The 27,483-nt window shown below is 45.2% G+C and overlaps 1 protein-coding gene and 1 long non-coding RNA gene across 5 annotated transcripts; one reads left to right on the top strand and one right to left on the bottom strand.

Moving 5' to 3' along the window:
* Positions 1–57: 57 nt before the first annotated feature.
* LOC111948340 lies at positions 58–15,199 on the top strand. Its single transcript, XR_002874308.1, has 2 exons — positions 58–955; positions 14,407–15,199. It is a non-coding gene; the product is annotated as an uncharacterized LOC111948340 (long non-coding RNA).
* A 2,946-nt stretch (positions 15,200–18,145) lies between these two features.
* On the bottom strand, positions 18,146–27,036 carry pi4k2b (phosphatidylinositol 4-kinase type 2 beta). 4 transcript variants are annotated; one of them, XM_023960907.1, is made up of 11 exons: positions 26,548–27,036; positions 24,983–25,134; positions 24,715–24,795; positions 24,427–24,546; positions 23,438–23,569; positions 22,725–22,878; positions 22,582–22,646; positions 22,289–22,451; positions 20,339–20,472; positions 20,203–20,262; positions 18,146–19,236 (listed from the first exon to the last, which is right to left on the bottom strand). In XM_023960907.1, the coding sequence occupies exons 1-11, from the start codon at positions 26,885–26,887 to the stop codon at positions 19,063–19,065; spliced, it is 1,575 nt and encodes a 524-aa protein (XP_023816675.1). In that variant the 5' UTR covers positions 26,888–27,036; the 3' UTR covers positions 18,146–19,062. The 4 variants fall into 4 exon arrangements, with proteins under 4 accessions (XP_023816675.1, XP_023816683.1, XP_023816676.1 ...); XM_023960915.1 differs by having other exon boundaries at positions 22,289–22,391; XM_023960908.1 differs by having other exon boundaries at positions 23,477–23,569.
* Between the last annotated feature and the right edge of the window lie 447 nt (positions 27,037–27,483).

Genomic DNA, 27,483 nt, shown 5'->3' with positions numbered 1-27,483 from the left:
TATATATAATCGTTGAATATTCCAAGTATTCTTTACATGTCTTGTGTTGTATTAACACTGATGATTATTTCAAATTTTACTTTCGTACTTTATGAACAAAAATGGCATTTATATTTCTACAACAAATTTACATGCATGGGTCAAAAATGACCCATTCATTCAAGTGGGATTCTAATATAAATGAGTTAATACTATAATAATAACATTTGTTTTGGAAGTAATATGTTTTGCTTTGAGTTTCTTTTCATTTTGTCCCACATACCTCTGATAACACAACATGTCTGAACTGGATCAGTAACAACTGTAAACTGGTGTGGGACGTCCGTTTACACCAATTGCCACCTCAGTTTTTACATGCCTCACAAAGTGCTTCCAATGTCAGCTGTGGCTACATCAGTAGATACCATCACCTGGAGCACACGTTAACTGTTTATCATACTTTATGTACTGTATATAAGTTGTACGGCGACCTTGAGTGCTCAGAAAGGCGCCTTATAATTACAATGTATTATTATTATTTTTATTGTTATTCTTCCCACCCCCAGTTCCAATAAAGGCAGTGGAGCCCCTGTCATGTTTCCATGGAATTCTAATATCAGTTTTATTGCTGGGCAACAACAACCTGAAGAAAAGAGGGGCGGAAGGTATAGGTATATCCTCTTTTGGACGGGAGGGTCCCTCAGAGGGCTCACATGTTTCCTCAGCGACCCCACCCCCAGGCTGCAGAGGCCGTTATGTAAGCCACAGACTTGAGAATTCCTTTTAGAGAGAGGAGGGGGGGTCCTCCTAGTCACTCTGAGGCAATGCCCATCCCTGCATGACCAAAGCAGAAGAGCAGTGTTACATAACCACGCAGCCCTCGTGGCTGCTGCTCCATCTGTACGTAAGGTGATGAATCCAGCGTCTGCTTAGTCATCTCTGCATCCTCACTCCTCCTCGTGAGCTCCCCTTTCAGGTGGGTTTTGTCTATTTTTCCCCCTCAGCTTCACATACATCTCCACAGAGTAGAGCTAAACCTTAGTGGCAGCTGTGACAACGATCCGTCTGCTTTGGTAGCTTTGTTTTTTCTCTGAAAGACCTGAGAGTCGGGCTCTTCTCTGGAGGATCTGTTGATGATGATGATGATGATGATGATGATGATGATGATGATGATGGGAGAACTAGGTGGCTTCCATCTTTAATCTCTCCTCCCCCCTTTGTCTTATCTCTTTCTTCTGCGGCCCTGAAATACTGGAGGAGCCCCACTGCAGATAGCAACATCTGGACCTCCTTACAGAGCTGGACGTGCGACGCCTGGTCACACTCTGGACTCTTCCACTTCTAGCAGAGTTTCAGAACTAAAACTGGGATGGGAAAAATCCAACCTTTGGTTCTTTGTTCCCGTCCTCAGATTGTTTGTTTAAAATGGCTGTGTCCCAATTCCCACCCTAACCCCTAACTACTGAAAAACATAAGAACATTTTATGATGATTTTTTATGAGTCCAGTGTCTTCTGAAGATAAAAAACGTTGATGAGACGTTGATTAAGAAAATACATTTAATCCTCCTTTTTGGGAAAAAATGTCCCAACGCAATGCATTGTGGTCTATATTCTCCAATCTAGTGAGCATTGATGCACACTGGTTTTTCACAGAGACTTCTAGGAAGTTTCTAGGGCACTGGATTTTGGAATTGTAGATTCAGACAGCACTAGAAAATGGCAACGCACTTTAGAGTGAGCAGGGAAGGAATTCGGACAGCGAATGAGTTACATAGGCTTGAGTTGCTACGTTAGCTTGTTGCGTACGCAAAGTTGGACGCCATATTGGTTATGCCAAGATGCCTGTTTACTGCTGTGCCGCAATAGATCTGAGTGAGTTTACTCCCAAAGTAAACGTTTAGGCAGATCTTGTAGCCCATTCAAAGTTAGTGGTAGCTTTAGACTTTAAACTTTTTTCACGTCTTTCAGAACCACAGACCTCAGATCAGACCAGAATACCCGCTGGTAAGCAGATTACTAAGCGTAGGAAAAAAAACTCCACAGTAACGGCGAGCAAAGACAGAAGAGCCCAGTGCCGAATCCCTGTTTGGCGGGCGGACAGGGAAATGTGGCGCACAGTAAACCCTCTGCCGGGTGTCGCGCAGGTGCCTGAGTCTTTCTGACAGAGGTTTGGGGGAATCCACTTGTGCAAATGTGTCAAACTCAGGCCCACGGGTCAAATTTGGCCCGCAGTCTAATTCTAATTGGCCCGCAAATCACATCAAATGTGCATTAGATTAGAACTGGGGGGGGGGGGTGTCTTCTTTCACGTCCTCTCTCTCTGTACCGTCATCATGCTGTTCTCTCCTAGATCCTCTTTACCGGAGTCACACAATAACACATTAGGGCGGCTCCGTACATTTTGGAGAAAATGTAAAACTTTCACCTTATGGTTGTGAAAGTACTGTATATAGAAAATATGATAAAAGGCAGAGAGCCGCATGCAGCTCAAGAGCCGCCTGTTAACCCCCCCTGCTCTGAAAAATGAAAGTCCCGCCCCGCTGCCTCGCCGGATAAGACATGCAAATTTTGGCATATCAGATCAACCAGAAAGGTTACTGCCCCCAAGTGACAAACACACCCCTGAATACCGCCCCCCAAGTGACAAAAACGCCCCCTTAACACTGAGCGTAAATCCTGGTGAGGGCGCAGAGCGGAACTGACCGCGCGGGATCCCCGCTCAGGTAGGATCGCAGCCGTTCAGTTGTAAAATACAGGGTCGCTCGGTTAGAACTGCGCCTGTGTGGTTGTAAGGTTCCTCACTCAGTTCCTGAATACGCCCACTCAGTTGTCTTTATGCCCTTTCACTTTATGGCAGAGATGAAACGCCATAGACCCGTTTGAAAACACGGACCGAGATGGCTAACAGTTTGTGTAAATCTTAGTCTGTGTGTGTGTGTAGATTTGAATATAATTAAAACCATTTCTCAGGTGTGCATTTCCTATTTATTTATCTATAGAAAAGTTAGAAATGGCGTTCATCTAAAAACATTCAAACCATGACATGGGTCTGATTTTTGTCAGAAATTAATTTTTGTCTGTAGGAAAATGTTAAGTTAAAACAAATCCAGAAAAGCAGTTTGAAATAAATGTATTTAATTGTATTTATATGTCTAGTGTACTTAGGTAATAAATCAACAATTCTTAAGTCTTGAAAAAATTTACTTGAATAAGCAAAAACTGATCTGCCAGTGGGATAAGATAAATGGTTTTACCAAGTATTCTTAATTTAAGAAATACAGTTCTCTTCACTCAGACATGTTTTCTTAAATTAGGTTCATTGTTTCTGAAAAAACTTTCTTGATAAGATTCCCTTTCATCCAACAGAGAAAATAGCAAGCCTTTTCTTGAAACAAGGGTCTTCTAGCTCTCATAAACCTTACGCTATCCTATGACCCCCCCCCCACCCTTCCATTGATGTGTTCTCCCTACCATGACAAAGGTGGATAAAGGTGGAAAGATTTCATGTAATCCATGGACACCAGTGAAGATCACAAATCATTGAAGAAAAAAGGTTCAGAGCCCTGTCTAGTGGGTCTAGATGACCCAACTCCCAAAGTTAAAGTGCCTGGGATAGCACAAGGGTTAAAGGCCATGTCACACATTCACTACATACATCTTTGTGCATATTGCATGGATAAAAATTGGTCATCCGTGGAAAAAGTGAGAACAGTTGTGGTCTTCACAGATGTGTCTCAAATGAACCACGTTAAAACCATGGGAAGAAGTATGAATAAACCACGCAAAGAACACGTAAACCAACATGGAACATGAACCGTTTATTTGGAAGTCATTAGGGATTTGTGCGTCAGTTACATCATTTGTACAGGATATGTGCAAGTTACAACGAGCCGGTTTAGTTCGTGCTGGTTTGCGGCGCCTTCCGTCCGTGAAACCAGGGTTTGAATCCGGGCTGCTCCCTATTCCCTTCTCTGCTTTTGTGCCGGTCCCGAGCCCGGTTAAATTGAGAGGCTTGTGTCAGGAAGGGCATCCGGCGAAAAACATTGCCAAGTTCACCATGCGACTCATCCTCGAAGGAGAGGTTGTTTCGCTATGGCGACCCATGGCAAGATGCATGCACAAATTTCACAAGATTTATGTAATAATTGTGCAAACACTATATAAAATACACGTAAACTGGGTAATTTTCAACTGACCAATAAGTTTGAACAGCTGAAAACCGAATTCACGCAAAGACCCGTTGGCTGAAACCCTCGACGGACAACGCCTATGAATAATATATCACGCATGTATCGCAAAAGACCAAAGTTTCATATGTGGAAAATGTGCAAAATGTTTTTAGTGGCTTTGTGACACAGCCTTAGGATTCAGATTTTGCAGTGTAGCTGGCAGAAGGAGGGGTTGACAGTTCACAGTTCCATTGCAGGATCTACAGAAAGGACCTTTCTTTCGTTATTTTTCCTCTTGCTGAGGAAATACGTTTCCACGGAAACGCTCAGAGTTTGAATTGTGTTCTTTTGGTCTTGTTTGAGTTTATGATTAGAGCCCAGTCAGCTCTGCAGCTCAGTGAAGAGCTGCATATCTGTTTGATTTGGCAATTGGTCTGGACACAAGTTTACAGCTTCTGCCTTTCATAATTCTAGCTTTTTTCCCGTCAAAGGTGTTTAGCAGACGTCTCCTTGCACGGCGTGGAGATAGCTGCAGAGGCTTTGTGCTCCTCCATCACAGGGGGGCACCACGAAACCCCGATCAACACAGCGGGAAGTGACACAATTCTGCCAACGGGGCAGTGAATCATTTGTTGTATAGTTAAACATGTAATTAGACACGTCTCCCTCCTACCAGTTGCATGCTTGGCTGTATGTCAGCACCACCCACAGGGAAGCAGCTCAAAAACCTGTCTGGGTGACCAAATCTTGACGACTTGGGGAGCCTTTTCCATGTCCTGATCTTTGTGCATGCGTTTTGTGTTTGTGCCAACTTTGCCACAAATCTCCAAGCCTCTGGTTTGTTCACAGCAGGCATCGTCTTCATTAGGTGAAGTAGTCAGCTATGCAGTTGCAACACGAGGCAATTATCCCGTTCAGGCATAAAAAAAACACCCACATGAGGTTATCAACACGGGCACCGCCGGTGCTGCAGCCTGTGCGAGCGCACACACGACCACCCACGCACAGGTCATTGGATGAGAAAAAAGCATTACTCAAAGCCCGGCTTGTTTAAAGACGAAGCCGACTGAGCTGGCAGCAAAAGACGGAGACACGAGGAGGAAGTCCAGAGACGAGAAAGCTTCAGCTATTGCAGGAGTCCAAACCAAATCACTGTAATACAGCATCTGCAAGCTCATGATGGAAATACATTCCAGATGTTTCTCAGTGGCGCAGTGGTTAGCACTCTTGCCTCACAGCGTGAAGGCCCCTGGTTCAAGTCCTGGCTGGGGGAGCCTGGGGTTTTTTCCAGGAAGCTGGTTATGTTAGCTCCCACGGTAAATTTGAGGCTAACGAAGTTGATAACTTCAGCTTTTGGTTCCAGAAATGGAGGTATGTCTCATGGTAGGTCAAGTTGCCATAGCAACTCATGCTCTGAACATAGCGAAGGGGGGTCTAAGGGCAGGGATGCCAGTATAGCTTAGTCAGTTTGTTAGTTCATTTTAGTATTTTTCTATTGAACTCTTTGTATTCGTGATCCTTTTGATTTCATGTTTTACTTCGAAGCCCATCGAGACGACTGTTGTTGTGATTTTGGGCTATACAAATAAAATTGAATTGAATTGAATTGAATAACCTGGTCTGGAGCAGGTTTGGTTGAAGGTTAGTTTGTTTTCAGAGAGGTGAAGCAGCATTTGAAGATGATTTAGTAGATGAAGAAGCTCAGATAATACTTTTTCCACCGTGAGAGGATGATAAGACCACGTATGGATGTTGGAAAGATAAACTTTTTACTTTGATCTAACTTAATTATTTCCTTCAGTTAAGATAATTAAAATCTTTATTTTTTGTTAAGTCAGTTTCAGTCAGACAACTCTTGCAGTAAGAAATATTTATTTGACATACTTAATTTTCCACATTCTTTAAGTTGGCATTCACATCTTTTCGTTTGGTATAAGGCTCCGTTCAATTCCATTAGAAATTTCCATAAAACTTTCGGGTAACAAAACCCCCCTTTACGGAGCCCACAGGTGGAAGCCGGGGAGGAGGGTGGGGCGAAGAATGAGCGCTGAAGGTAAGAAAGAGAATGAACAACTGCGAACCTGGGCTTAAATAGGATGCTGAGCAGGTGAGTTAATTGACTGAACCGCCCTAGGGTAGTTACCTGTAAAACACTGCTGCATGTGTCTGCCTGAAAAATACGACAAGTCGTCATTTAAAAATAATACGTAGTTTTCAGACATTTATTTTACTTTCATTCAAATTAATTCAATTAAGTAGGAGTAACTTTGGTGCTGCTGTTAGATCGGCACTGCAAGGGATTGTGGGATACCATTCCCTTTGCCTGTCTGGACGGATTTTGGTTTAAGTGTGGCTTTTTGACCAAATGTGTTTAGTTGTTTAGCTGTTTTACTGTGTTTTACCGTGTTTTGTTGAGTTACTTTGTCCTACTAAGCTTATGTCTCTGCACCATGATTGAGAGGAAGGGAGAGGATGATGAGTTTATATAGCACCCCTACAGTCTAGGGATGTAACAACAATGATGGAAATTCCTAAATTAATTGTATGCACCATGCGTGTAGCATTTGGTGTTCTTATTTTTATAAAAAGGAGCATATCTGCCGGCTCAAACTTAGACATATGAGAGTTCAAGAATTATAATTAATTAAGATGGAAAAAAGACTAATTGAATTGGAGTAATATGACATTTAGTTAGATAAATACATACATTTGAGTTGTATAAACAATTATTGAGTTTTATAGATTAAATTTAACTCAATTACTTGTTACCAATAGAAGTAATTTATTTTTATTTGGCAAAATTGGATAAGTTATATATATGTGTGTCACAAGGAAAATGGAAATAAGATCAGAAACTCGTGCCTTTACTTTGTCTGTTCTTCTACTACAAGCAGAAACTCTTTCTTTTGCTGATGATGCAGCCATATTACCTTTTTGATGGACGTATAATCTTCATACGCCGTCATTAAAAGCTCAGACTCCGTCTGAGTGAAGTGTCGCGCTTTCTTTTTTGCTCCACGCGTTTCCATGGTGACTCTGGAAATCGGCGATCCATTGAGCATGTCTTTATGTACCTGCTGTGCACGAGCATTAACCCAGGGTTACCAAGTCGAGCGTAATTACGCTAACTCATATCCGGTCTTTTGGAACCGACATACCCAGAGTAAGCAAGTTCAGGCGGATTTCAGCCAGAGTTCAGGCTTAAAGTCAGGGGAGTTTAAACATGCTTCCTAGAATCCTGGAATACCCCCCTGAACCAGAACACCAATGGGGGACATTTCTGTGTGGAGTTTGCGTGTTCTCCCCGTGCATGCGGTTCTCTCCAGGGACTCCTCCCACTATCCAAAAACATGCTCCATTGGTCAATTGGCAACTCTTAATTGTCCCTAGGTGTGAGTGTGAATGGGTGTGTGATTGCGACCCTGCGACAGAGAGCTGCAAGGCGAAGGCAGGATGTCCCCCTGCCTTCGCCCACAAGTCGCCAGGATAGGCTCCGGCAGCCCTGTGACCACGAAAGTGATAAAACGGTAGAAGATGAATTAATGTTTCTCAGTTCTTTTAAGGCACATGTGTCAAACTCGCAGTGTAATTATAATTAGCCGCGAGATCATATCAAATGTGCTTTAGAGATTTCCCGGGTATATACTGTACCACTGATACTACAAATCCCGAAATGCTTTTCTAGTACGTTGGAGCGTTCCTTTTTTCTGTTGACAGTCATTGACAGCCATGCTCCAGTCACATCGGACAAACTCATTTCAGCCTCCACAAAAATGGCCAAATGAAAGATGAACAACAGGAGCTTTGAGGACATTTCTGCTAGAATACGAATCTTGGCTGGTCTGTTAATAGTTGAAATGTTGGATTTTTATTGAATGACAAAATTATTTTTGGTTCTTTTGTTGTTGGCTTTGACAAAGATTTACTTTTAAAAGGAACTTGAAAGGATACGGAGAGAGAAATGCTTAAATATAAGAAAAGAATACCACTGATGGGTCTTTTATTTCAAATTTTATTTTCTCATACGTTTGTAATATCAAGCTTTGGTTGATCCTTAAGCAAAACTAACATTTGTTTCCATATGAAAAGGTTAAACTTTACACATCAGTAGCAGTTCATTTTTCAATAAATATTGAGTTTGGCCTGTGACTTTACTTCACTTCTTTATTTTGGCGCCACGGTGAATTTGAGTTTGTTTTAGGGTATTCTGCTTTCATGAATTCTTACTCTTCCCCTTTAAAGGCTATAAAAGCAGAACTTCCAAGGGCTTTGTGAAGTCCTCCATCCATTCCACCGTTCTCAAACACATATCTCCTTTTTCTGGCTCTTGTTCCGCTACATGACACCGGATTGTTAAATCAGTTAATGTTCCTGATGGGATAGCCAGACTTTTAAAATTGAAAATCACAAATTAATACTAAAAATCGGTAATGAAAAGAGGCAAAACAAAAAAAGGGTGAAGAAGGGAAGTTTGCACCTAAAAATGAGACATTATGGGAAGGGAATAGGACATAATACTTGAGTTTATTGAAGGCAGTGTCTGCGCCTGAGTTCCAAATATTAGGTTTGGTGGTGGAGGTGAGTTGAGTGAGGAGAGCGGCAATGGCTCTATAGTTGTGAATGAGACGCAGAAAGAAATGGCCAAAACCCAGAAATTGTTGAAGCTTCCTTTGGGAGTCGGGCACTTCCCAGTTGGTGACGGCTTCAATTTTTGGCGGATCGGGTCGGATGCTGCCTGCCTCGATGATATAACCTAAAGGCCCGTACACACCGGGACGAATTTCGCCGGCGATGTTCGCCGACGTTTAACGCCTCGTGACTAAACAAAGGGCACCAATGAGAGTGTGCACACCGACGCGAAAAAACGCCACGCGTCAAAGCGTCAAAAAAAAAACCCGCCTCAGGTTTGTTTGTTTTTTTTGACGCGTCGCGTCAAAATCTATTCGGCCAATGAGAATGGCGCTTTTGCACACGTGTCTGGAGCTTCTGAAGTTACAGTAAAACACAACTTGGGGGCGCTCAAACACAAAACTGCCTTGCTGAGCACACATACCAGCGAAGAAGATAGACGCCGAGTTGCATCTACACTGCCGCGAAGAAATAATGACGGACATTCTAAAATATCCCCGAACCAAGCATCAGTTGGAGCTACTGGTGCTTGAAATATTCATGTTTTCTTTGTATGATTCTGACAAGCGCGTAAATACTTGCTCTTTTCTTCTGAGTGAAAAGCGACTTTAAGAAGCGTAAAGTTGTGCAGTGCCACCTTGTGTACAGGAGTATTTCTGTTTTACATTAAGCACCATCTACTGTCAGGGAATGAAATTGCAAGTTCGCTCGGCTCATCGTCAGCGAAAATCGCCTGGGTGTGAACACAAAAAACGTGGCGAAAAACGCTGGCGAATATTCGTCCCGGTGTGTACGGGCCTTAAGAACGGGATCGTGGATACATACACCTAACCCTGCTGCTTTGATGGGAGAACTGAAGGGTTCGGTGGGAAGAGAAAGTCGATTAACTAATTACTGATCAATCAGACTATTTTCGGCGCCAGAGTCGATAAGAGCCTTAAACTCATGTATCATGGAATTGTGACAGACTTTGACTGGAGCAAAGAAAAAATTATTTTCATCGGCATGAGCGAAATCTTCCCCCCGTAGTTTGTTCACTAACGGGGGGTGTTTGCTTACGGTTCTGATGGTCTCGTTCGGCTTGGTATTCATGTAGCCGGACATCCGATCGTAGGGCTGCAGTAACTAGGTCTTCAAAACGATTGGCTTCCGGCTGGGAACACAAATGATCTTTGATTTTAACATTGAGAGATTGATAGAAAATTCCTTTGAGCACGGGTTACTGGGTTACTGGGGCTGATATGAACACCAATTAACATATTTCCTAAATAGGGTTTGGAAGTTATGCCCACCTGGGGCCCTTTTGGAGGACATGGCCAAAGACGCAGCCATGTTCATGTAAGCCACACCGTTCCGCTGTCGACTCTCCAAACCGGAAATGACGTAGCGGTCTTGCATCGAGCGCAGACATTTCATATGGGTATAGCCCACTACCCGGATAAAAACGGGTTTAACTACTGAACAATGTCATGCTCTTCCTCTGCTCTCAAGAGAAGATTTACTTCAACAGTATTTGGAAATAAAGGACAAAGAATGCAAGAAAGTTAAACCACATGTACTCGGCGAACTTTCCCTGAAACGGAACCACAGCTGTAAGCGGTTAGCAGGAACTAAATGAAGCATGAACAAAGCCTTTGCGTTAGCGGCAGTTAATGAGAAGCTGGGAGGGGGAGTCTTTGTGTGTTCTGTGGATTTGGAGAAAGTTTACAACCTTTGTTAAAGTCAAATACATCCCTTTACTGCTGGTTTTTGTTGCCATCAGTAAGTCAGACTGTTTCTAAGTGGCTAAGTGTCTAAGACGCCAACGCCTTTCGCCAATGGGATAAAGTCAAGGCCGGGTATAAGCATGGGAAGGGGGGCAATGCCCTCAAAAGCCATAACCCCCCCTAAAAAATCCACAATTAACTAAAGAAATAAATACAAAACAAAAAAGCAAAAAGAAGACAAAAAGATACAAGAAGATAAAACAAAAGACAAGAAAACTTAAGGATAGATGGACAGATGGATATAACAAGAAAAAAAAGCTGTTTCAACAGGGCGCAAACTGGTGTTTGTGGCTGTCCCAGGCCCGGTAAATGCAGTTTGTAGTGTCAGGACCCCATAGTGGGCTGGCTAGATCTGGGTTTGGGTAAAGAGCTATCACTCTGGTGCCCCCGTTCACTTTAATGTGAAATGGTCTGACTTTACAACAGAAATGATAACTGCCCGATCTTTCACGAATGCCCGTCTGCATGATCTGTGGTCATGAAAGTTAAAACAGAAAGTTAAAACTGCATGAACTGTCAGCCAAAGGATTATCTTCCCAGACACATGGAGATACTCCAAATGCCATCTTCAACAACCAAAATGCATGTTTTGCAGCATATGGGCAGCTACACGCTGCACAGGGATGTAGTGGTTTGAATCCCAGCTGGGTCCTTTCATGCATACATGGGTTTCCTCCTGGCTTCATCCCACAGTCCCAATTCATGTTTTATAGGTCGATTGATAAGGATAAATTGTCTCCAGATGTGCTGTAACGAACTGTCCAGGGTGTTCCCCACCTTTGCCCAAAAGTGGCGAGGATAGGCTCCAGGAACTGTGACCCTGAAAGAGATGGATGGATGGGAAGCCAGAGGAAGGTGTAACTTCTCACTTCCTCATTTATCTTTTTGCATTTCTGAGTGTGTCACCTTTTAAAATGCTGTAAATCAATTGGACACTCGGTTTGAATTCATGAGCTGTTCTTTTCCCCCCGTCCAGCGTGCACAAGCTCAGGTGCAGCAGAAGAGAAGGTGGCAAATAAATGCAATGACCGCGGGCATTTTAAGTCCGTCCAAGAGTGGGTTTTGTTATTGGCTGCTCGTATGTGTTTGATTCACAACAATTTGAATAAATAAATACTGAGAAGGGCTATTTTAAGCTTCATTTCTTTAAAATGCGTCCTCCATCATCAGAAAAATGCCACAAAAACATGTTAACCACACCAAAAATGTCATTTTCATCTGAGTGGGTCTTTACGCACTCAAACCTTTACATGCCATTATGCACCTGTATGTTGCTGCAAACAGCAAAACAAATGTACTTTCTCTAAAACCTAAAGACAAAGAGCGCAGGCGATGAACAAACTCCCAAAGTCAGAGGTGGATGTCAGAGATTTTACCCTGACAAGCCTGTGGTGTGTCCAGGATACGATTCAGGACTAAACAGAGCAAAAGGGGGCTGTGGGATGGAACGCCCCCTTTGATACGGAAGCTGAGAATATTCGAGAGCAACAAGCACTGACGCATGATTTAGCTTGCTATGCTGCATCTCTTTGCTTTCCAAAGAACTGCTCATGAGGTTGCTGTCACGCCTACATGGGGGCTGTGCTCTTCTGGTGATCTGACGACTGTGTTATTCCTCAGTTGACACGTTCTCACTGGAAGTCCTCCAACATCTGTCAAGCTGGTTTTCAGAAAAGCCTGGAATCAGGGACGTCACAGCCACCCAAGACGGCTGTAACTGAGAAAAACTGATTCAGTGTCTTTGCTATATTTCTCAGCAAACGTCCTCCTCCGCTTCAAATGTGTTTGTTTCCTCTAAATGCTGGGCATGTGCTCTGGTCCCAGTTCACGGACCAGCAGGAGGGTTCTGTTCCTCTTGGATCCGGGTCTCAGTGAATTGTGGATACATCCTGAGCCAGTCAGCAGTGACCCGCTCATATTATTGCCTTAAATGAAGTGTAATTGTCTTTGTTTATATCTGCTAGTGCCAGTGTTTATCACGAAGCCCCGGTTCTGCTCACCAGCTGTATTCAATGTATGACCTCAATTATAACTTCATTTAATGACACCATGAACTATTTTACTTTCCTTTTTCCACGTAAAAGTGAAATCTGTCTTTGAGGGGGGAAAAATACCAATAAAAGGTACAGTTTTGTTATTTCTGTAATCTTTCTGTAAAACAGTATAACAGAGAGACACATAATGAAGAATCGAGAATGTTCTCACATTTATTCTTGTGTTTATTGAGTTTTTCCAGACTTTGTTTTTTGGAACGGCAACAGCGCAGTCCAGTCACAACTTTAGAAACAACATTCTGCTCATAATTCAAGAGGCCGATGTGGAATGTCAGACCTCCTAAAATGGTCAAAAACGTTGCTGCGTCAGGAAAGAAATGCACCGGGCCAGGCATTGTGGGTCCTCTCCCCGTGAGCTCGGAGTCTTTCTGGTTTAGTCAGGCAGGCCGTGCGTGGGAAGAGAGCTGGACAAACCTCTGCCAGCTTCATTATTCCCCCGCTTGCTGTCCACAGCGGCTCGGATCTGCTGAGTAACTCGCTCAGACAGAGTGCCAATCCACACACATGGAAGCAGTTGTGAGCGAGCTACTGTTGGTCTCTGTTACCCACACCCTTTTTTTTCAATCTAAGTTAACTCCTGGTTTGCAGATAACAGCCTGAAGAAACTTTTGTTCAAGGTTAATATAATAACTTTGATGCAGTTATTATATCATGAGTGCAAAATGCACTGAGTGTTACATAAAACACATTTGTTTTCAAGCATCATAAAGGATTCTCTTCAGCGTCCATAAAGGCTGAAATGCCATGGGGTTGTGAGGTCATCCATGACTCACAGTGTGACATCATCCACAGCATTACAACTGCGCCGTGCTGTAAATACCTGTGAGGATTGTGTTTCTTCTCAAAACATGGTCATCATTTTTCCAAGAACACACAACTAAGCTTAAGGCACATTGCTTGGCTGAGCAGCTGAGGCTTGTAGTCCCACACCCCTAGGCCCAAACCATGGGCACACACCCTGCCCCCGTACCCTGGGCCCGCAGTACGGGATGGCACCCGGGCCCATGCCCTGCCCCCATAACCTTGGCCCGCACCCTAGGCCCACACCCCTAAGCCCAAACCCTGGTTACACACCCTGGGCCCGCACCCTGCCCCCGTACCCTGAGCCCGTTTCCGTAACCTTGGCCCCCACCCTTGGCCCGCACCCTGCCCCTATAACCTGGGCCCATACCCTGCCCCTCTACCCTGGGCCTGCACCTTACGCCCGTAACCTTGGCCCGCACCCTAGGCCCGCACCTCGCATCTGTATCCTCTCTCTTGCCCCCGTACCCTGGGCCCGCAGTATGTGATGGCACCCAGGTCCGCACCCTGCCCCAAAACCTGTGCCCATACCCTGCCCCTGTACCCTGGGCCCTCACTCTACGCCCATAACCTTGGCCCTCACCCTAGTCCCGCACCCTAGGCCCACACCTCGCATCTGTACCCTGGGCCCACACTTCGCATCTGTATCCTGGGCCCACACCCTTGGCCCTTACATTGGGCTTGCACTTGGGCCACACCCTGTCCCCGTACCCTGGGCCCGCACTCTACGCCCGTAACCTAGACCCGCACCCTAGGCCCACACCTTGCACCTGTACCCTAGGTCCACACCCTGCGCTCGCACCCTACACCTGTAACCTGGGCCTGCACCCTGTGCCTGCCTCTAATACAGCACAGGGACAGATGGGGAGACAACATCAGAAATGAAACAAGAGCATTTTAAAATAAATAACAGAAATCAGCGTTTGTGGATAAATGTACATCTCCTAATTGCATCTGCAAATGTGTTGGACAGAGGCAAAATTAATAATTTTCTTTTTTTATTCCAGATCACGGCTATTAAACTGTCAACAATAAGGGGCAAATGAAGCACTTAGAAAGGAGAACCTTTCAGGTGACATCAACTGAAATGAAAACTGACTAAGATGAAATGCTTTCATGCATTCAGGTCAAACCACAAACAAGGAGAGGGCTCCATCATGTGGACAAAGAAGCTGCTGAGTCTCTGCATCAGAACAGTTCTTATGAGCTTTAGCAGCATGGAGGTCTGAGCAAACAGGAAACTTCATGTCTGACTGGCAGCAGCCGTGGAATCTGATTCACAGTTTCTGTTGGAGACAAACAATCGTTCTTGAACGTCTGAGCAGGATCAGCACGAACACAGAGCTGTCAAAGGTTTTCAGTGGAAAAACCTGCAGTCAGTCCCGCTGGACACGGACACATCTAAGTCATCTGAATCAAGCGTTTTCCACGTTTATGCATCTGATAAACATCGATTCATGGACGTCTATTTCACATCGCTGTTTAGATCTCTTGCGGAATCTTTCCCACAGCTAATCCTGTCGCAGCCCATCATGCCTTGCGGCTGGATACGGAGGACAATATTTGTCAAAAACAAGATCTGACGGTGGACTGTTCAAAGTCGACTTCAAGTGTATTAAGCGGAGGTCGTTGCATCCTGTTTCTGTTGCCATCTGCATTGCTATTTTAGGCGACTTTTGTGTGTTTCAATTGTCCAAAGTTGTAATTTATTGTGTAAGATTGTTAAAAAAGAAGTTGTGCTGTTCTGATTCTCCTGAATGAATATGCTGTTCCCCCATAAAAGGAAGTCTGAATGTTGAATTGTAGTTGCATTGTTTCTTTTATTTCTTTCTTTTTCTAACTTGTTCTGTCCAACAACTAAGCAAACAGATTAGCACTGAAGGCCTTTTGTGTTGGACAGGTTTTACTATCACAAAAAGAGGTTAGGAATCTTCGGATAGCCAAGGTGTACATTTGTATGAACATTTGTATGAACCCCTTTTGTTACACCACACTACCCTCTATAGCCCCCTCACCCAACACGTCCCTCAACCCCTCCTCCCTTACTGTATCTGTTTGGGAGATGCAGCAGTGTGGGTCCAGAACAAACGGAGGGCATTACTCTGGAAGAAACCCCCAGTTTCACTTTCCTTGAGACGGAACCGGCTTCCTGCAGACTTTCCTCCTGAAACCGCAAACGCGTGTTCACTCGTCCTCGGATATGTTCACGTTTTGGTGTCAAAAGGAGCATTTGGAGCAGCCACTTCTCATTTCAACTGCTCAAAGCAACATTTAAAAAAACAAAAAGTCTAGAACCACATGTTCCTGTTTCTCTCAGCTCTGAGGATTTTCTTACATTTGTTGATAGTAAAATCTCAAATATTAGACATAAGTTAAATCAAGTTATTCCTACTATCAGCCCAGAACAGGCTGAAGCGGTAGAAATGGAGGCATCCATAGAAACCTCTGTAACATTAGACTGCTTCACTGCTGTGGATCAAGCGGAAATAACATCAATTATTACGTCCTCCAAATCCTCAACGTGTCTGTTAGACCCAATTCCCACTAGACTTTTTAAAGAAACTTTTCCCCTAATTAATGATCCCATATTAACAATGATAAATGCCTCTCTGGAAACGGGTTACGTGCCACAGTCTTTTAAATATGCAGTTGTTAAACCTCTTCTGAAAAAGCCCAGTTTGGATCCTAGCATCTTGGCCAACTATAGACCGATATCAAACCTGCCCTTTATTTCTAAAATCCTAGAAAGAGTTGTAGTTAAGCAGCTTTACTGCCACCTACAGGACAACAGCCACTTTGAAGACTTTCAGTCGGGGTTTAGACCCTACCACAGTACGGAAACTGCACTAGTTAGAGTCTCTAATGACTTGTTATTGACCTCAGAAAAGGGACTACTTTCTATTCTGGTCCTGTTAGACCTCAGTGCTGCCTTTGACACTATCGACCACGGTATTTTACTCCATAGATTAGAGCAGGACATAGGGATCAGAGGATCTGCTCTCCAGTGGTTTAAATCCTAGGTACCAGTTCGTTAATGTAAATGGACATTCATCTCAGTGCACTCGAGTCAACTATGGAGTCCCACAGGGCTCAGTCTTAGGACCCATCCTGTTTATGCTTTATATGCTATCCCTAGGAAACATAATCAGGAAACACAGCATTAATTTTCATTGTTATGCCGACGATACGCAATTGTATTTATCCATAAAACCAGACCAGAATGACAAGATAGAGAAACTGAATGCCTGCATCAGTGACATCAAGACCTGGATGACAATTAATTACCTCCTCTTGAACCCAGAAAAAACTGAGGTCATTATACTTGGTCCTAAAAACCTCAGAGATGCTCTGTCTGCTCAGATAGTCTCCCTGGATGGTATAAGTATAGCCCCCAATTCCACAGTTAGAAACCTTGGGGTTTTATTTGACCAGGATTTATCATTTAAGGCTCACATATCTCAGGCGTGTAGAACTGCCTTTTTTAACCTGTGGAATATTGCTAAGATCAGAAATATACTTTCTAAGAGTGATGCTGAAAAACTCATCCATGCATTTGTTACGTCGAGGCTGGATTACTGTAACTCCTTGTTAGCAGGGTGTCCTAAGAGTTCCTTAAGAAGTATCCAGCTTGTTCAGAACGCAGCAGCTAGATTGTTAGCAGGAACCAGCAGAAGAGATCACATCACTCCTGTGTTAGTTTCACTTCACTGGATCCCAGTTGATTCTAGAATCAAGTTCAAGATCCTCCTGTTAACCTATAAGGCCTTACATGGAATGGCCCCGTCCTATATTAAGGACCTCATAGTCCCTTACCATCCAATGAGAACACTTCTCTCCCAAAATGCAGGACTGCTTGTGGTTCCTAGAATTAGTAAAAGTACGGTTGGAGGTAGAGCGTTTAGCCACCAAGCCCCTGTTTTATGGAATAAACTCCCAGCTCATGTAAGAGAGGCCGACACAGTTTCTACATTCAAAGTTAGACTGAAAACATTCCTCTTTGGACAGGCTTATTGTCAGACTATTTAGTATTTAGAGATTATTTAACTTAATGTTAATTTGTTTAAATTAAACTTAACAATAACAAAGTTGTCACTAGGCTGGTAGAAGTTTGAAGCTGGGGTAACTATGGTGCTCTGGGGTTCTGTCCTCTATTGTCATCCACTTCTACTCTCCTTCTCTTCTCTATTCTTGATCATTATAGATCTTTTAGTTCTCCATGCCTCTGTTTGGTGCAGTGATTCATGTACTGTCCCTCTTTCCCTCTTTCCCCTCCTGGGGAGTGGGAGTGCTTCCAGATTCCAGTTGCCTCATCCGTGCTCCTGTTCCTGACCGTGTCACTCGCCTCTGGCTTGCCTCTACTACTGCTTCTAAACCTGGCTGTGGATCCTGTCCCTCCAGCTTGACTTGCGACCCCAACTGCCCCCCTCCCCCCCAACTCCGTCTGAATGAAGATCATCTGCTGGACTTTAAATGTGTAGTTGTATAGTTAGATAAGTTAATTCTTCTCTACGAGTTCTGGTGATCGCCTGTCCGTCCTGGGGGAGGATCCCTCCTGTTTTCAGATCATTTGGACTGAATGTAAAGATAAAGCAGAAAAAAAAAGGACTTTGTTGCATAAGAAAACATTTATGTCAGTTTCTGGTGTTCTTCGAAAGGTTTTTAACACCAAGCCGGCGAGGATCTGCGTCACATGACGCTTCTCCTCTCAGACGGTTTCTGTGAAGATGCAACAAACAGAAAGAAACGTTCAAAGTTCCCAAATTTTATTTACATTTCTCATCATTTTAAATATGCAACTTCTGTCATACAATCATAGATTTGGAATAAAAAGTTCATGATTTCAGCATTTAGTAAAGAAGAATGACTCAGTCCTGGGTTAGGTTTTCCCTTCACACAGTACTGTGCAGCAGAGCCACGCTGCTCCTTAAATAAACATCACATACATTCATCATCAGGCTGCCTCTGGCTGACTGACTTCTTTAGTACTGAAATGTTTAGAAACAAGGATCTGTGTAGAAACTGTAAACAGCTTTACATTCGAGCAGCAACTTCTTCCTCAAAATTCAAGTTTCAACAATCTTTGTTGCTTGAGGCGTTCTGGCGTCGCTCCGACTGAAGCATTTGGCAGTTGGAACAGGAGAAGGTGGAGGGCTTCGTTTGCCAGCAGTGGCTCTAAAGACGTGTTTGGGTTCCATCTGGAGCAGCTGCACGCCCATGTGTCCACGGGAAACTAGGAAAGGCAGAGCCAACGTGTGTGGACGGGAGCGGGACCTGCAGGGGGGGTTCCCTCCCAGTACCGCTGAGCAGAGGCGGTCCTGCAGGAGGTCTCAGAGCTGCGTCTTTGGCCTTTACGCCACCAGCTGTCTTTGCGTCAAAGTTGACACTTTTTAAAAAAAAATCTTTTTAGGAATGAAAAAAAAAAACACTGCTGTGGAAAAGGCAACCGTTAAATGAGGTCACCATGGTAACCAGAACAGCTGTAAGGCGAGGCTGATGTGGAATTTCTCTGCCCAAAATGAGAAAACCGCTGATTCACATTTTCTGCCTCGTAGGGACGGGTGTGAAGGATTTCCACAGAGAGGAGGACGTTTCCTCCCGTTTTATCTTTCAGGGAGGCTTCAAGGCCGACGACAGCGAGGAGGTTTTCCTCCTCATCCCTCGCACTACCAGGAGGTGAAGAAGGGGCGCTTGCAGTGGAAGGTTTGCGTGAAGGCGTTGCCCAGAGTGACGACTCGCCCCTGTCCGCCTGAGCGGCTGCGCTCCACCACCACCCGGGGCATCTGCACCAGCTGGATGGGGCTCTTCCCGTCCTTCAGGGCTTGGGTCAAGTTCAACACCTGAGGACGAATAGCGTTTCAGAAAACTGAGTCCTGAAGGTTTTTGCAAAAACACAGATCAATTATGACATTGATTTCAAAATAAATACTTGAGGTTTATATTTTAAATATTAGAAAGCGCTTTTCTTCTTTCTACTCCCAGCCCTTCTAATAGATTTTATTTCTCCTGTCTAGAATGAGAGACAAAATGCACTAAGATATTTAATAACATTTGTACATCGTTGACAGTCCATGTCCATACAGAAGGAAAAAAACAAACATGCGTGATGCAACAAGTGAAAATGCAAGGACACAGAGGCAGGAAAAAACGAGAAATGATTACAAGACCAAAGTGTCAGCGGGAAGCAGGAAGAGACAACAGACAGGAAGAGACAACAGACAGGAAGCAGGAAAAGACCAAAAAAGCAGGAAAAGAAAGGAAACAGGAAGAAACAGGAAGCAGGAAAATACCAAAAAAGCAGGAAAAGAAAGGAAACAGGTAGAAGCAGGAAGAAGGAAAAGACAAAGGGAAATACAGAACAAAAGTATCAGCAGGAAAAGACAAGAAAAAGGAAAGGACCAGAATCAGAAAAAGAGACCAGAAACAGGAAAAGACAGGAATCAAGGAAAAAACGGAAGCAGGAAAAGAGAGGCACAGCAGGAAAAAAAACGGAAAATGGGTAAAAGTCAAAGCAGGAAGCGATGAGAACCAGTGAAAGACGTTTAACGGGAAAAGACAAAGCAAAAAAAGTCAAAGCAATAAGAGACAGGAAGCAGAACGAGACAAATAACAGGAAAAAACACAGGAACCCTGAAGAGACAGAGACAAACAGGAAACGACAGTAACTGGAAAAAGGTAAAGCAGGAAACGACAGGAAGCAGGAAGAAAAGCAGAAAAAGAGAAGAAAAACAGCAAAGCAACGGTGAGAACAGACGACAAATCCCAACTGAAGCTCATTTCCTGTCATGCTGGCAGCTCAAACTCACCTGTCCCCTCATGACAGACATCTGCCTCTCAAACATGGTTTTGTCAAAGCCCTTATCAGCCTGAGGACACACAACAGGTTAGGTGGGACCAGCGCTCGTGTGGGACACGGAGGGACCGCTGTCACATGGCCGGTACCTTGAAGAGCTCGTAGAGGTCCTCACAGAGGTCCTGGACGAAGTTCATGTCAGAGAGGCGGGACAGCACGAGCTCTCGGGTTTCCTGGGAAAAGGCCACCTTGGCCTGAGGAAGCCACGCCCAGTGGAACGGGTCTGATAAAGCAACACGTTCATGGTTCAAAACCTTTAAGACGTTCTAGCACTTTGTCATCTCCACCAAACCTTAAAGTCGGAGGACATAAAGGTCCTTCTTCACCTGAACTATCTAGACTTCATTTGGAGTCAATTCTGGATCCTCTGTTCTGGTTTTGTATCGAATGGTGTGGACAGTGATGCGGCACCGCTTCCGTCACCGCTGCAGTGTGTTTCTGCTCGGTCGATGTCGTGTGCGTTTAATCCGTCAGCGTGGTTGACGTAAGGGTTAACGGCCTTCCAAGTGTGCATTATCATTTTTTAAGGCAAACCGTGGTAGACTGACGGAGGACGGTCGCTTCCGTGAAGCGCGTTAAAGAGTGATAATGCACACTTTGAAGGCCATTAATAAAACCATGGTCACTTACAAAAGAAATAAATGGTAACCAGTTTTTAGTCCTCAATTCTTTTTTTCCCCGATTTGGATCGCTTTTTTCACTAAAAGCGGACTATTTGTTACGTGCAGTTAAGATTCGGCGATATAAAGCGATATATATATGCTGATCTTTCCGATGTGCTAAATAAAGCATCAGTTCAGAGAGAAAGTTTACGTCTTACCGCTTGTTTTTGTCCAGATGATGAAGCCAAATGTTGTTTTAAAGAAGCCGGCGCAGTGATACAGAACATTTAGGCTAGGTGACCGGAACTTCTTTTTGGGGCGTGCAGTTTTCACTTTTTAATGCACACCCAGCAGCCAATCAGAATCGAGTATTCACCCAGACCATGGTATAAGTACATTCATGTGACGTCCAGAGCTGGTAATAGGTAATATCAAAACAACCAAAAACATCATTTCCATTTCACTGCAACAGAGTAAACATTACTTAACTTACACTCCAAATGACCGTCGTCTACATAGGAGGCGAGTAACTAACATAAAAGCTCCATCTGATGGGTCAAATGCATAAATGGATTTATTTGATTCGTTAAATACTTCAAGCTGCCAAAAGATTGTATTGTTTTAACACATTTAAGGTAACCAGTTAGAGCAATTTTTGCGACATGCATACTGCACAGGTTGATTTCGCGATAACGATAAATTTGCGATTTATTGTGCGGACCTATTCTGTAGGAAGTTTAATTTGTAAAGACGACTGGATTCTCTCCATCACATCCGAATCATTCTTGACGCATGTCAAGGTCACGTGTTAGCGCGGCTGCTCAACCGCTAAACTCAAACATCAGAGCTAGAAAAGTTAACAAAAAAAACACACATTTGGAAAGATTTTTAAAGTTTTTAAGACTTTTTTTTGCCTGCATTTAAGAGACAAAAAGGTCTTTACTCCAAATATGGATTTATTCTGACAGTTTATATTATTAATGATACATTTTTAGCAACCTGCTTTCTAACGTTCCATGGATGCCGCTAATAAAGTTGTTGAATTGATGGATTAGTGTTTATTATTATGTTTAGGGGGAAAAAACAGTTTCTGTGACCTTTTTTCCTTTTTTTGTTTTGTATTTTTTTGTCGCACCTTAAAAGTCGGAAGTTGGCGTGTGATTTTTTTAGCTTCCATTTGAACAGTTATGGGTTAAAATCCGGATCCCATTTGAATGGTTCTCACAGGAAATCATTTTGAATCGGCTACAGATATTTTGCAGAGGATGACAATGACCTTTACCCTCAAAAGTTAACGGAAAAAATATTCGCCGATGACCATCAGCCTCAAAAGGTTGAGGACCTCTGCGTCAGAGCATTCCCTCCACTTCAAATGGAAAACAGAATAAAGAATAAATAAAAAAGGCATTTCAAAGTAAAAGAGAAAACGCGACATACAAGCTCTCCACTCGTCGGGGTGTTTGAAGGGGAAGGCCAGGCCGTTGTCGATGGCTGCGATCTTGATGCAGGAGTCTGGGCTGCTCTCCGGCCACTCGGCCTCCTGCAGGAGGCGGAAGACAGAACCGCCAGATTCAGGAACAAGGACGCTCATTGATTGGTCCTTGAAGTCCAGAGGTTTAAAAACAAAAACACTTTTTCTGATGAGTTCTTAATAAAATGTGAGCGCACAAGAGCAGTAAGAAAACACATGAAAGTGCTTCGCGTGTGCTTTGTAGATGAAGTCCACCCACTTTCTGCCCCTCGCCGCTCTCTCCTGGATTTTCGTACTTGATCAGCCAGTTGTCGTTTCCTCGATCTGAAAAGCAGGTCAGAGGTTTTGGAATCGCGGAGATGAGGGCGGCGTCCCTGTGTTCCTGAAGGCCAGGCTGCCCACCTGTGTTCCTGATCACGTAGTCCAGCACCACCAGCCGCTCAAACTGGGACTGCAGCTGCTTCCTGGTGTTCTCCGGCAGAGGCTCCGCCTCGAAGCGCCGCAGCCAGTGGTCCGCCTCGCGATAACCCTCCACGAACAGCTGGAACGAGCCCACCTGCGACGACACGAGCCGCCTTATGCAACGGCGGGCCACGTGGCTTATCGGCCTGCAGATAAGGGGCTTCCACAGCGTATCCAGAAGCGGCAGATAACGCGGCCCCGGTCGCTGAACAGTGAAGCTCCTCGTTTATCTGACTCAAATTGGTGAACAGCAGCAAGTCACCGTGCCAAAGGTCAACCACCGTTTCAATATTGGAACGATAAGAAGCAAAAAAGGTCACATTTCTGCAGCAACTTCTAGAAACCAAAATAGCTTTTTCCAGAGATGTGTTGAGGCCTTTGGACACGTGCTCAAAGGTCCAGCCGGACCCTTGAAACGACCACCGTCTCCCTGCAGAAGCTGGTGACGTGGCGCAGAAGCGCCGCGTCACCAGCTTCTGCAGGAAGACGGCGGTCGTTTCTTTGTGTGGAATTGGAGGTTCCAGACCTCTGACTTGGCGCCGAAGCCCCCAATCCAAGCACGCAGTAAGACTGCGGTAGCTGAACCTCCAATTCCGCACAGCGAAACTACCGCCAGAAAGCTGGCGATTCGGCGCTAGGGGCGCCGACGTTACCTTTGGAGGCAGGCCCACTCTGTGGAAGCGGCGTCCCACCTTGGGGACTTTCTCCAGGGCGTACTTCTTCCCTCTGGACTTTGCTCTGTCGATCGCGCTGTAGTGGAACGTCTCGCTCGCCAAATACACCACCTGATCAGAGACATTTCAGTTACCGTTTGTTTAGCTGCGATCACATCAGGGCTAGAGTCCTCTATCAGGCCGGTCTCTTTAGGGCGGAGCCATTTTGGTCAAGCCTTTTGCCGGTTTTTGGGTTGTTTGGGTCCGCGGAGGATCACATCTTAAAGCTAAAGTTCCGTGTGTCATTTGTTCTCCGCATTTGACCCATCCCCTGGGGGAGTGGTGAGCTGCAGACACAGCCTGGCTCTGTGCTTAAATATTTCAATATCAAAATCACCCGCTGCATTTCTTACCTTGTTTTTGGCCGTTTGTTAGCATTTTAGTCCACGCCTCTGAAAAATGAAAGTCCCGCCCCGCTGCCTCGCCGGATTTGACCTTCAAATTTCGGCCAATCAGACCAACCAGAAAGGTTACCGCCCCCAATTGACAAACACGCCCCCTGATCAAACCAAGCCGGCGCGCAGGAGCGCGGATTGCAACCGTGGAGTTGTAAAATGCGTGGTCGCTTGGTTAGCGTTGCGCTTGCGTACGGTAAGGTTCGCTCACTCAGTTCCTGAAAACATTCGCTCAGTTGTTTTTGCGCTCGTTCAGTTAATGGCAGCCACGAAACGCCATAACCACCACATGTCAACAGCACTAATGGCTCCCTTCACAAAAATATGTCAAAACTGTACAATGCGCCTGAGTCTGACCTACTTCCCCCTAACATACGTGTAGTAGAAGTGTTCGCTACAACCGTCGCCCACAGCGAGAAAACCGTTGCCCCGCAAAGGTTGGCCCATAAGACGCCCGTAAGGACAGACCTGACTGAGGCTTCAAACCCGTGTGACGGCCTCCTCAAAGGGCCGTTTGAGTAGTCCGACTCACACCTTGGTTTTCGGCACCACTCCGAGGCCCAGTTTGGTATCGACCAGAGACGCGGCGGCCTCCGACAGGTAACCCTGGTTGGGCAGCAAACAGCCTCGGCCGAAGCAGCACGGACAGCAGAGCTGAGGAAACGGAGAGCAGAGTGAGCGCCGGTTCCACCGCCGGCTCCTCCCGGCAGGAACGTGTCGCCAGAACACAGAGGGAACTCCGGCGCTAAAGCTGGCAACTTCTCACCATCCAAACGAGACTTCTACCACATTTTAGGCCAGAGGAGGTGTGATGCGGCTCACCTTATGAAAGTATTTGGTCCATTTTGGGTTCAGGTGACCGTACGGTTCTTCTGACTTTGGTTTGAACACGCCGATGATTTTCTGTGGACGAACCAAAGAGAACACCCGGAAAATCAGATTCATCGTTCATGCAGCACAGAAAAAAGTCCCTGCAATACATTTAGAGTTTAAGAAATGAAATCTGTTTTCTTTTAGGGCCTGACTGAGAATTTCTGTTCTTTACAACAAAAGTCTTTGGCCCGTGAGCTCGTTGCTTCTCTGTCCTCACCCCTTTGGAGTCTTTGACGAAGTAGCTCCCACTGGAACCCTGGGAAATCCTCTCAGGACAGACGCCGCCCTCTATGGCTTGCTCCGCCCTTTGGATGATGTCTGCGAACTCAGGGTCTTCGGGGAAATGGTTGAAGTCTCCGCCGTGTGCCCCTGACAGACGGACAGACGCGTTTTGAGCTGAAACTGCCAAAGTAAAAGCCTTCCTCTCTGACAAACCACAGGGAGAACCAGCGGCGTGTCCGTTTGCACACACGGCCCTGATGTCGATTTCATGCTTCGGCCTCCTACCAACCCGCTCACCTGACGGCAACTCCAGCCGGTCCTGTGAGCGTTCGAAGGTCCGGCCGGACCTCAGCAACAAGCGTATCAGAAGCTTTTTGCTTTCGACTGAAACCACAGCGGCCATTGCAGTTGCAGTAGTGAATGCGGGTGAATACGGGATTCTGATTGGCTGCAGGATGTCCATTTAAAAAGTGTTCAACTAAAAAAGTAGTTCCGGTCACGTACCCTGAATGTTCTATATCATTGCTCAGGCCTTAACACCAATTGGTACTATAGAATCCTGAAACATGGGTGGACAGACGTTACTTCACAGTTTTCACAACAGCAAGACAGTAAACATGGTTAAAGTAGTAATATTTCATATAATATCTGTTTATTCCATAAGTGACTACGACATAAATGGCATAATGCTCGACAGGATGTTCTTTCCGAGTTACTAATGGCGTATTTGTCAGTCCGTTCTGCCGACTTGAACCTCCCCAGGCTAATTTTGGTCTTTCTTTCATTTCCAAAGAGAACATTTGTCTTTGTAACGCCTACTTTTCTGGGTCAGTGTTTGATGGCTGAGCAAAATAAGAAATAATAACAACAACTCTGGAAAAGGTCAAGAAATCTGAACTGAAGATGAAAAACGGGGGGGGGGGGGGGGGGGGGGTTACTGAGAGATTTACATAACCAGAGAGAAAGTAGTAAACTCTTGATCAACCATCTACGAAAAGAAAACAACATCAATACTGTCAGAGCTTTGGATTATTCCTATCCATTTAGAGTATTTTGGTCTGTCCTTTCAGGATAAAAGTCTTTTTGTCTTTAAAACCAAAAGCTGTCATTTCAGAACCAGATCTTCATCATCTGGCTAAGATTAAAGGACGCAAACGCAGATGTCAGCAGGTACAGTAAATGCTGGGGGGAGGGGGGGTTATCACCTCATCACCATCATCATCACCATCATCATCATCATCGTCCTCAGATAGGATGCAGAGAAAAGATCAGATCATTCTGTGCAGAGTTTGCAGTTAAAGCAGCCTTGATTGACAGATTCCTGATGCTGGACTGAGACCAGCAGGTTTCTGTACAGCCGAGGGGCTTTTGAGGTGGTGGGGGGCTGAGGGGCTACTGGGGGGTCTAGGGGGCTTTGGGGGGGGGGGGGTCTGAGGATGCTTCTTCATGTCAGGAGGAGGAAGGTTTACATAACAGGACTATGACACGTCGCGCCCATTATTTTCCTCGCAGGTGAAAAAAAACATCATCATGGGTTCAGGACCCCCGCCCCCTCCTCACCTGGGGAGGCTACGGTGTCCTTATCGGAGGACGAGCTGTGTCGGTTCCGCCGGTTCCGCTTCTTGTCCCTGGGAGACGAGCTCCCTGCCAGGCAGGGCAGCAGCAGCGCCTCCTCGCCGGAGCCCTCCGTCTCCAGCTCGGTCAGGACGCTCTCGCGGGAGTCCGACATGCGCACGGCGCCTCCGGGGTTCGCTGCGAGCCCCCGCCCGATCCGGAGGCCGTCGTCGAAGAAGAGGGTGCCGCCGGACGGGTCCGGGGAACGGCCGCCGCCGCCGCCGCCGTTGGGCTCCGGTTCGGGCAAGCCGCTCTCCGCCTCCGTGGGTTCGTACTCTGACATCATTGTGACGCTGCTGTCGGTGTGGACCGCGGAACCTGCCTCAGGCTTAACCGGGTTCTCCTTTCCACCGTTAATATGGCATTTTAGAGGAACGTGGTCGTTTCCGGGATCGTTAAAACCAAACTTCGCTTCGTCGAGCGGCCGCTAATCCTCTCTAGCTTCCTATGTCATCAGTGCTCATGCGCCTCATCGGTATCGCGGTTGGCTGACGGTGCCTTCAAGTGCTGCTCGGAAATCAAGGCATTTTTAGTCGTTTAAGACACGCTCCGATGAAAATCGAGTTTTTAACACGTTCTTGTGCAGTTATTGTTTACATCTCCCAGTTTTCTATTGGTAAAATCCTTTACTGCCTCATATTTTATGATTTGAATGTCCCAAATGGAAAAAAAGATGTGTAATTTTGAATTTTGTCAAATTAAAAAAAAAAAAAGGTTCTTGTGCTATTTCTCTCACGATGGAGGACTTGTATCAAGAAAATTAATACTAAAATGAGTATTTCTTTATTCAAATCGTGAATCAGGTGCAGACAAAAAAAGGCTCTTTGAAAAATAATTTATTTGCAACGTCGAAAAACACGCTGGACGGGCCACAAGCTCCAT

This window comes from Oryzias latipes, chromosome 1, assembly GCF_002234675.1.
Source record: "Oryzias latipes chromosome 1, ASM223467v1".
Lineage (NCBI taxonomy): Eukaryota > Metazoa > Chordata > Actinopteri > Beloniformes > Adrianichthyidae > Oryzias > Oryzias latipes.
The sequence above is the reverse complement of the archived record's forward strand: the minus strand, read 5'-3'. Positions and strand labels throughout refer to the sequence as shown.

Excerpts from the sequence above, each read along its gene's own strand:
- pi4k2b (XM_023960907.1), bottom strand. The coding sequence starts at position 26,887 with ATGATGTCAGAGTACGAACCCACGGAGGCGGAGAGCGGCTTGCCCGAA. Across the intron at positions 25,135-26,547 it reads GGACACCGTAGCCTCCCCAG|GGGCACACGGCGGAGACTTC; the intron begins GTGAGGAGGGGG and ends TCCGTCTGTCAG. Across the intron at positions 20,473-22,288 it reads CCCCGACGAGTGGAGAGCTT|ACCCGTTCCACTGGGCGTGG; the intron begins GTATGTCGCGTT and ends TTGCTTTATCAG.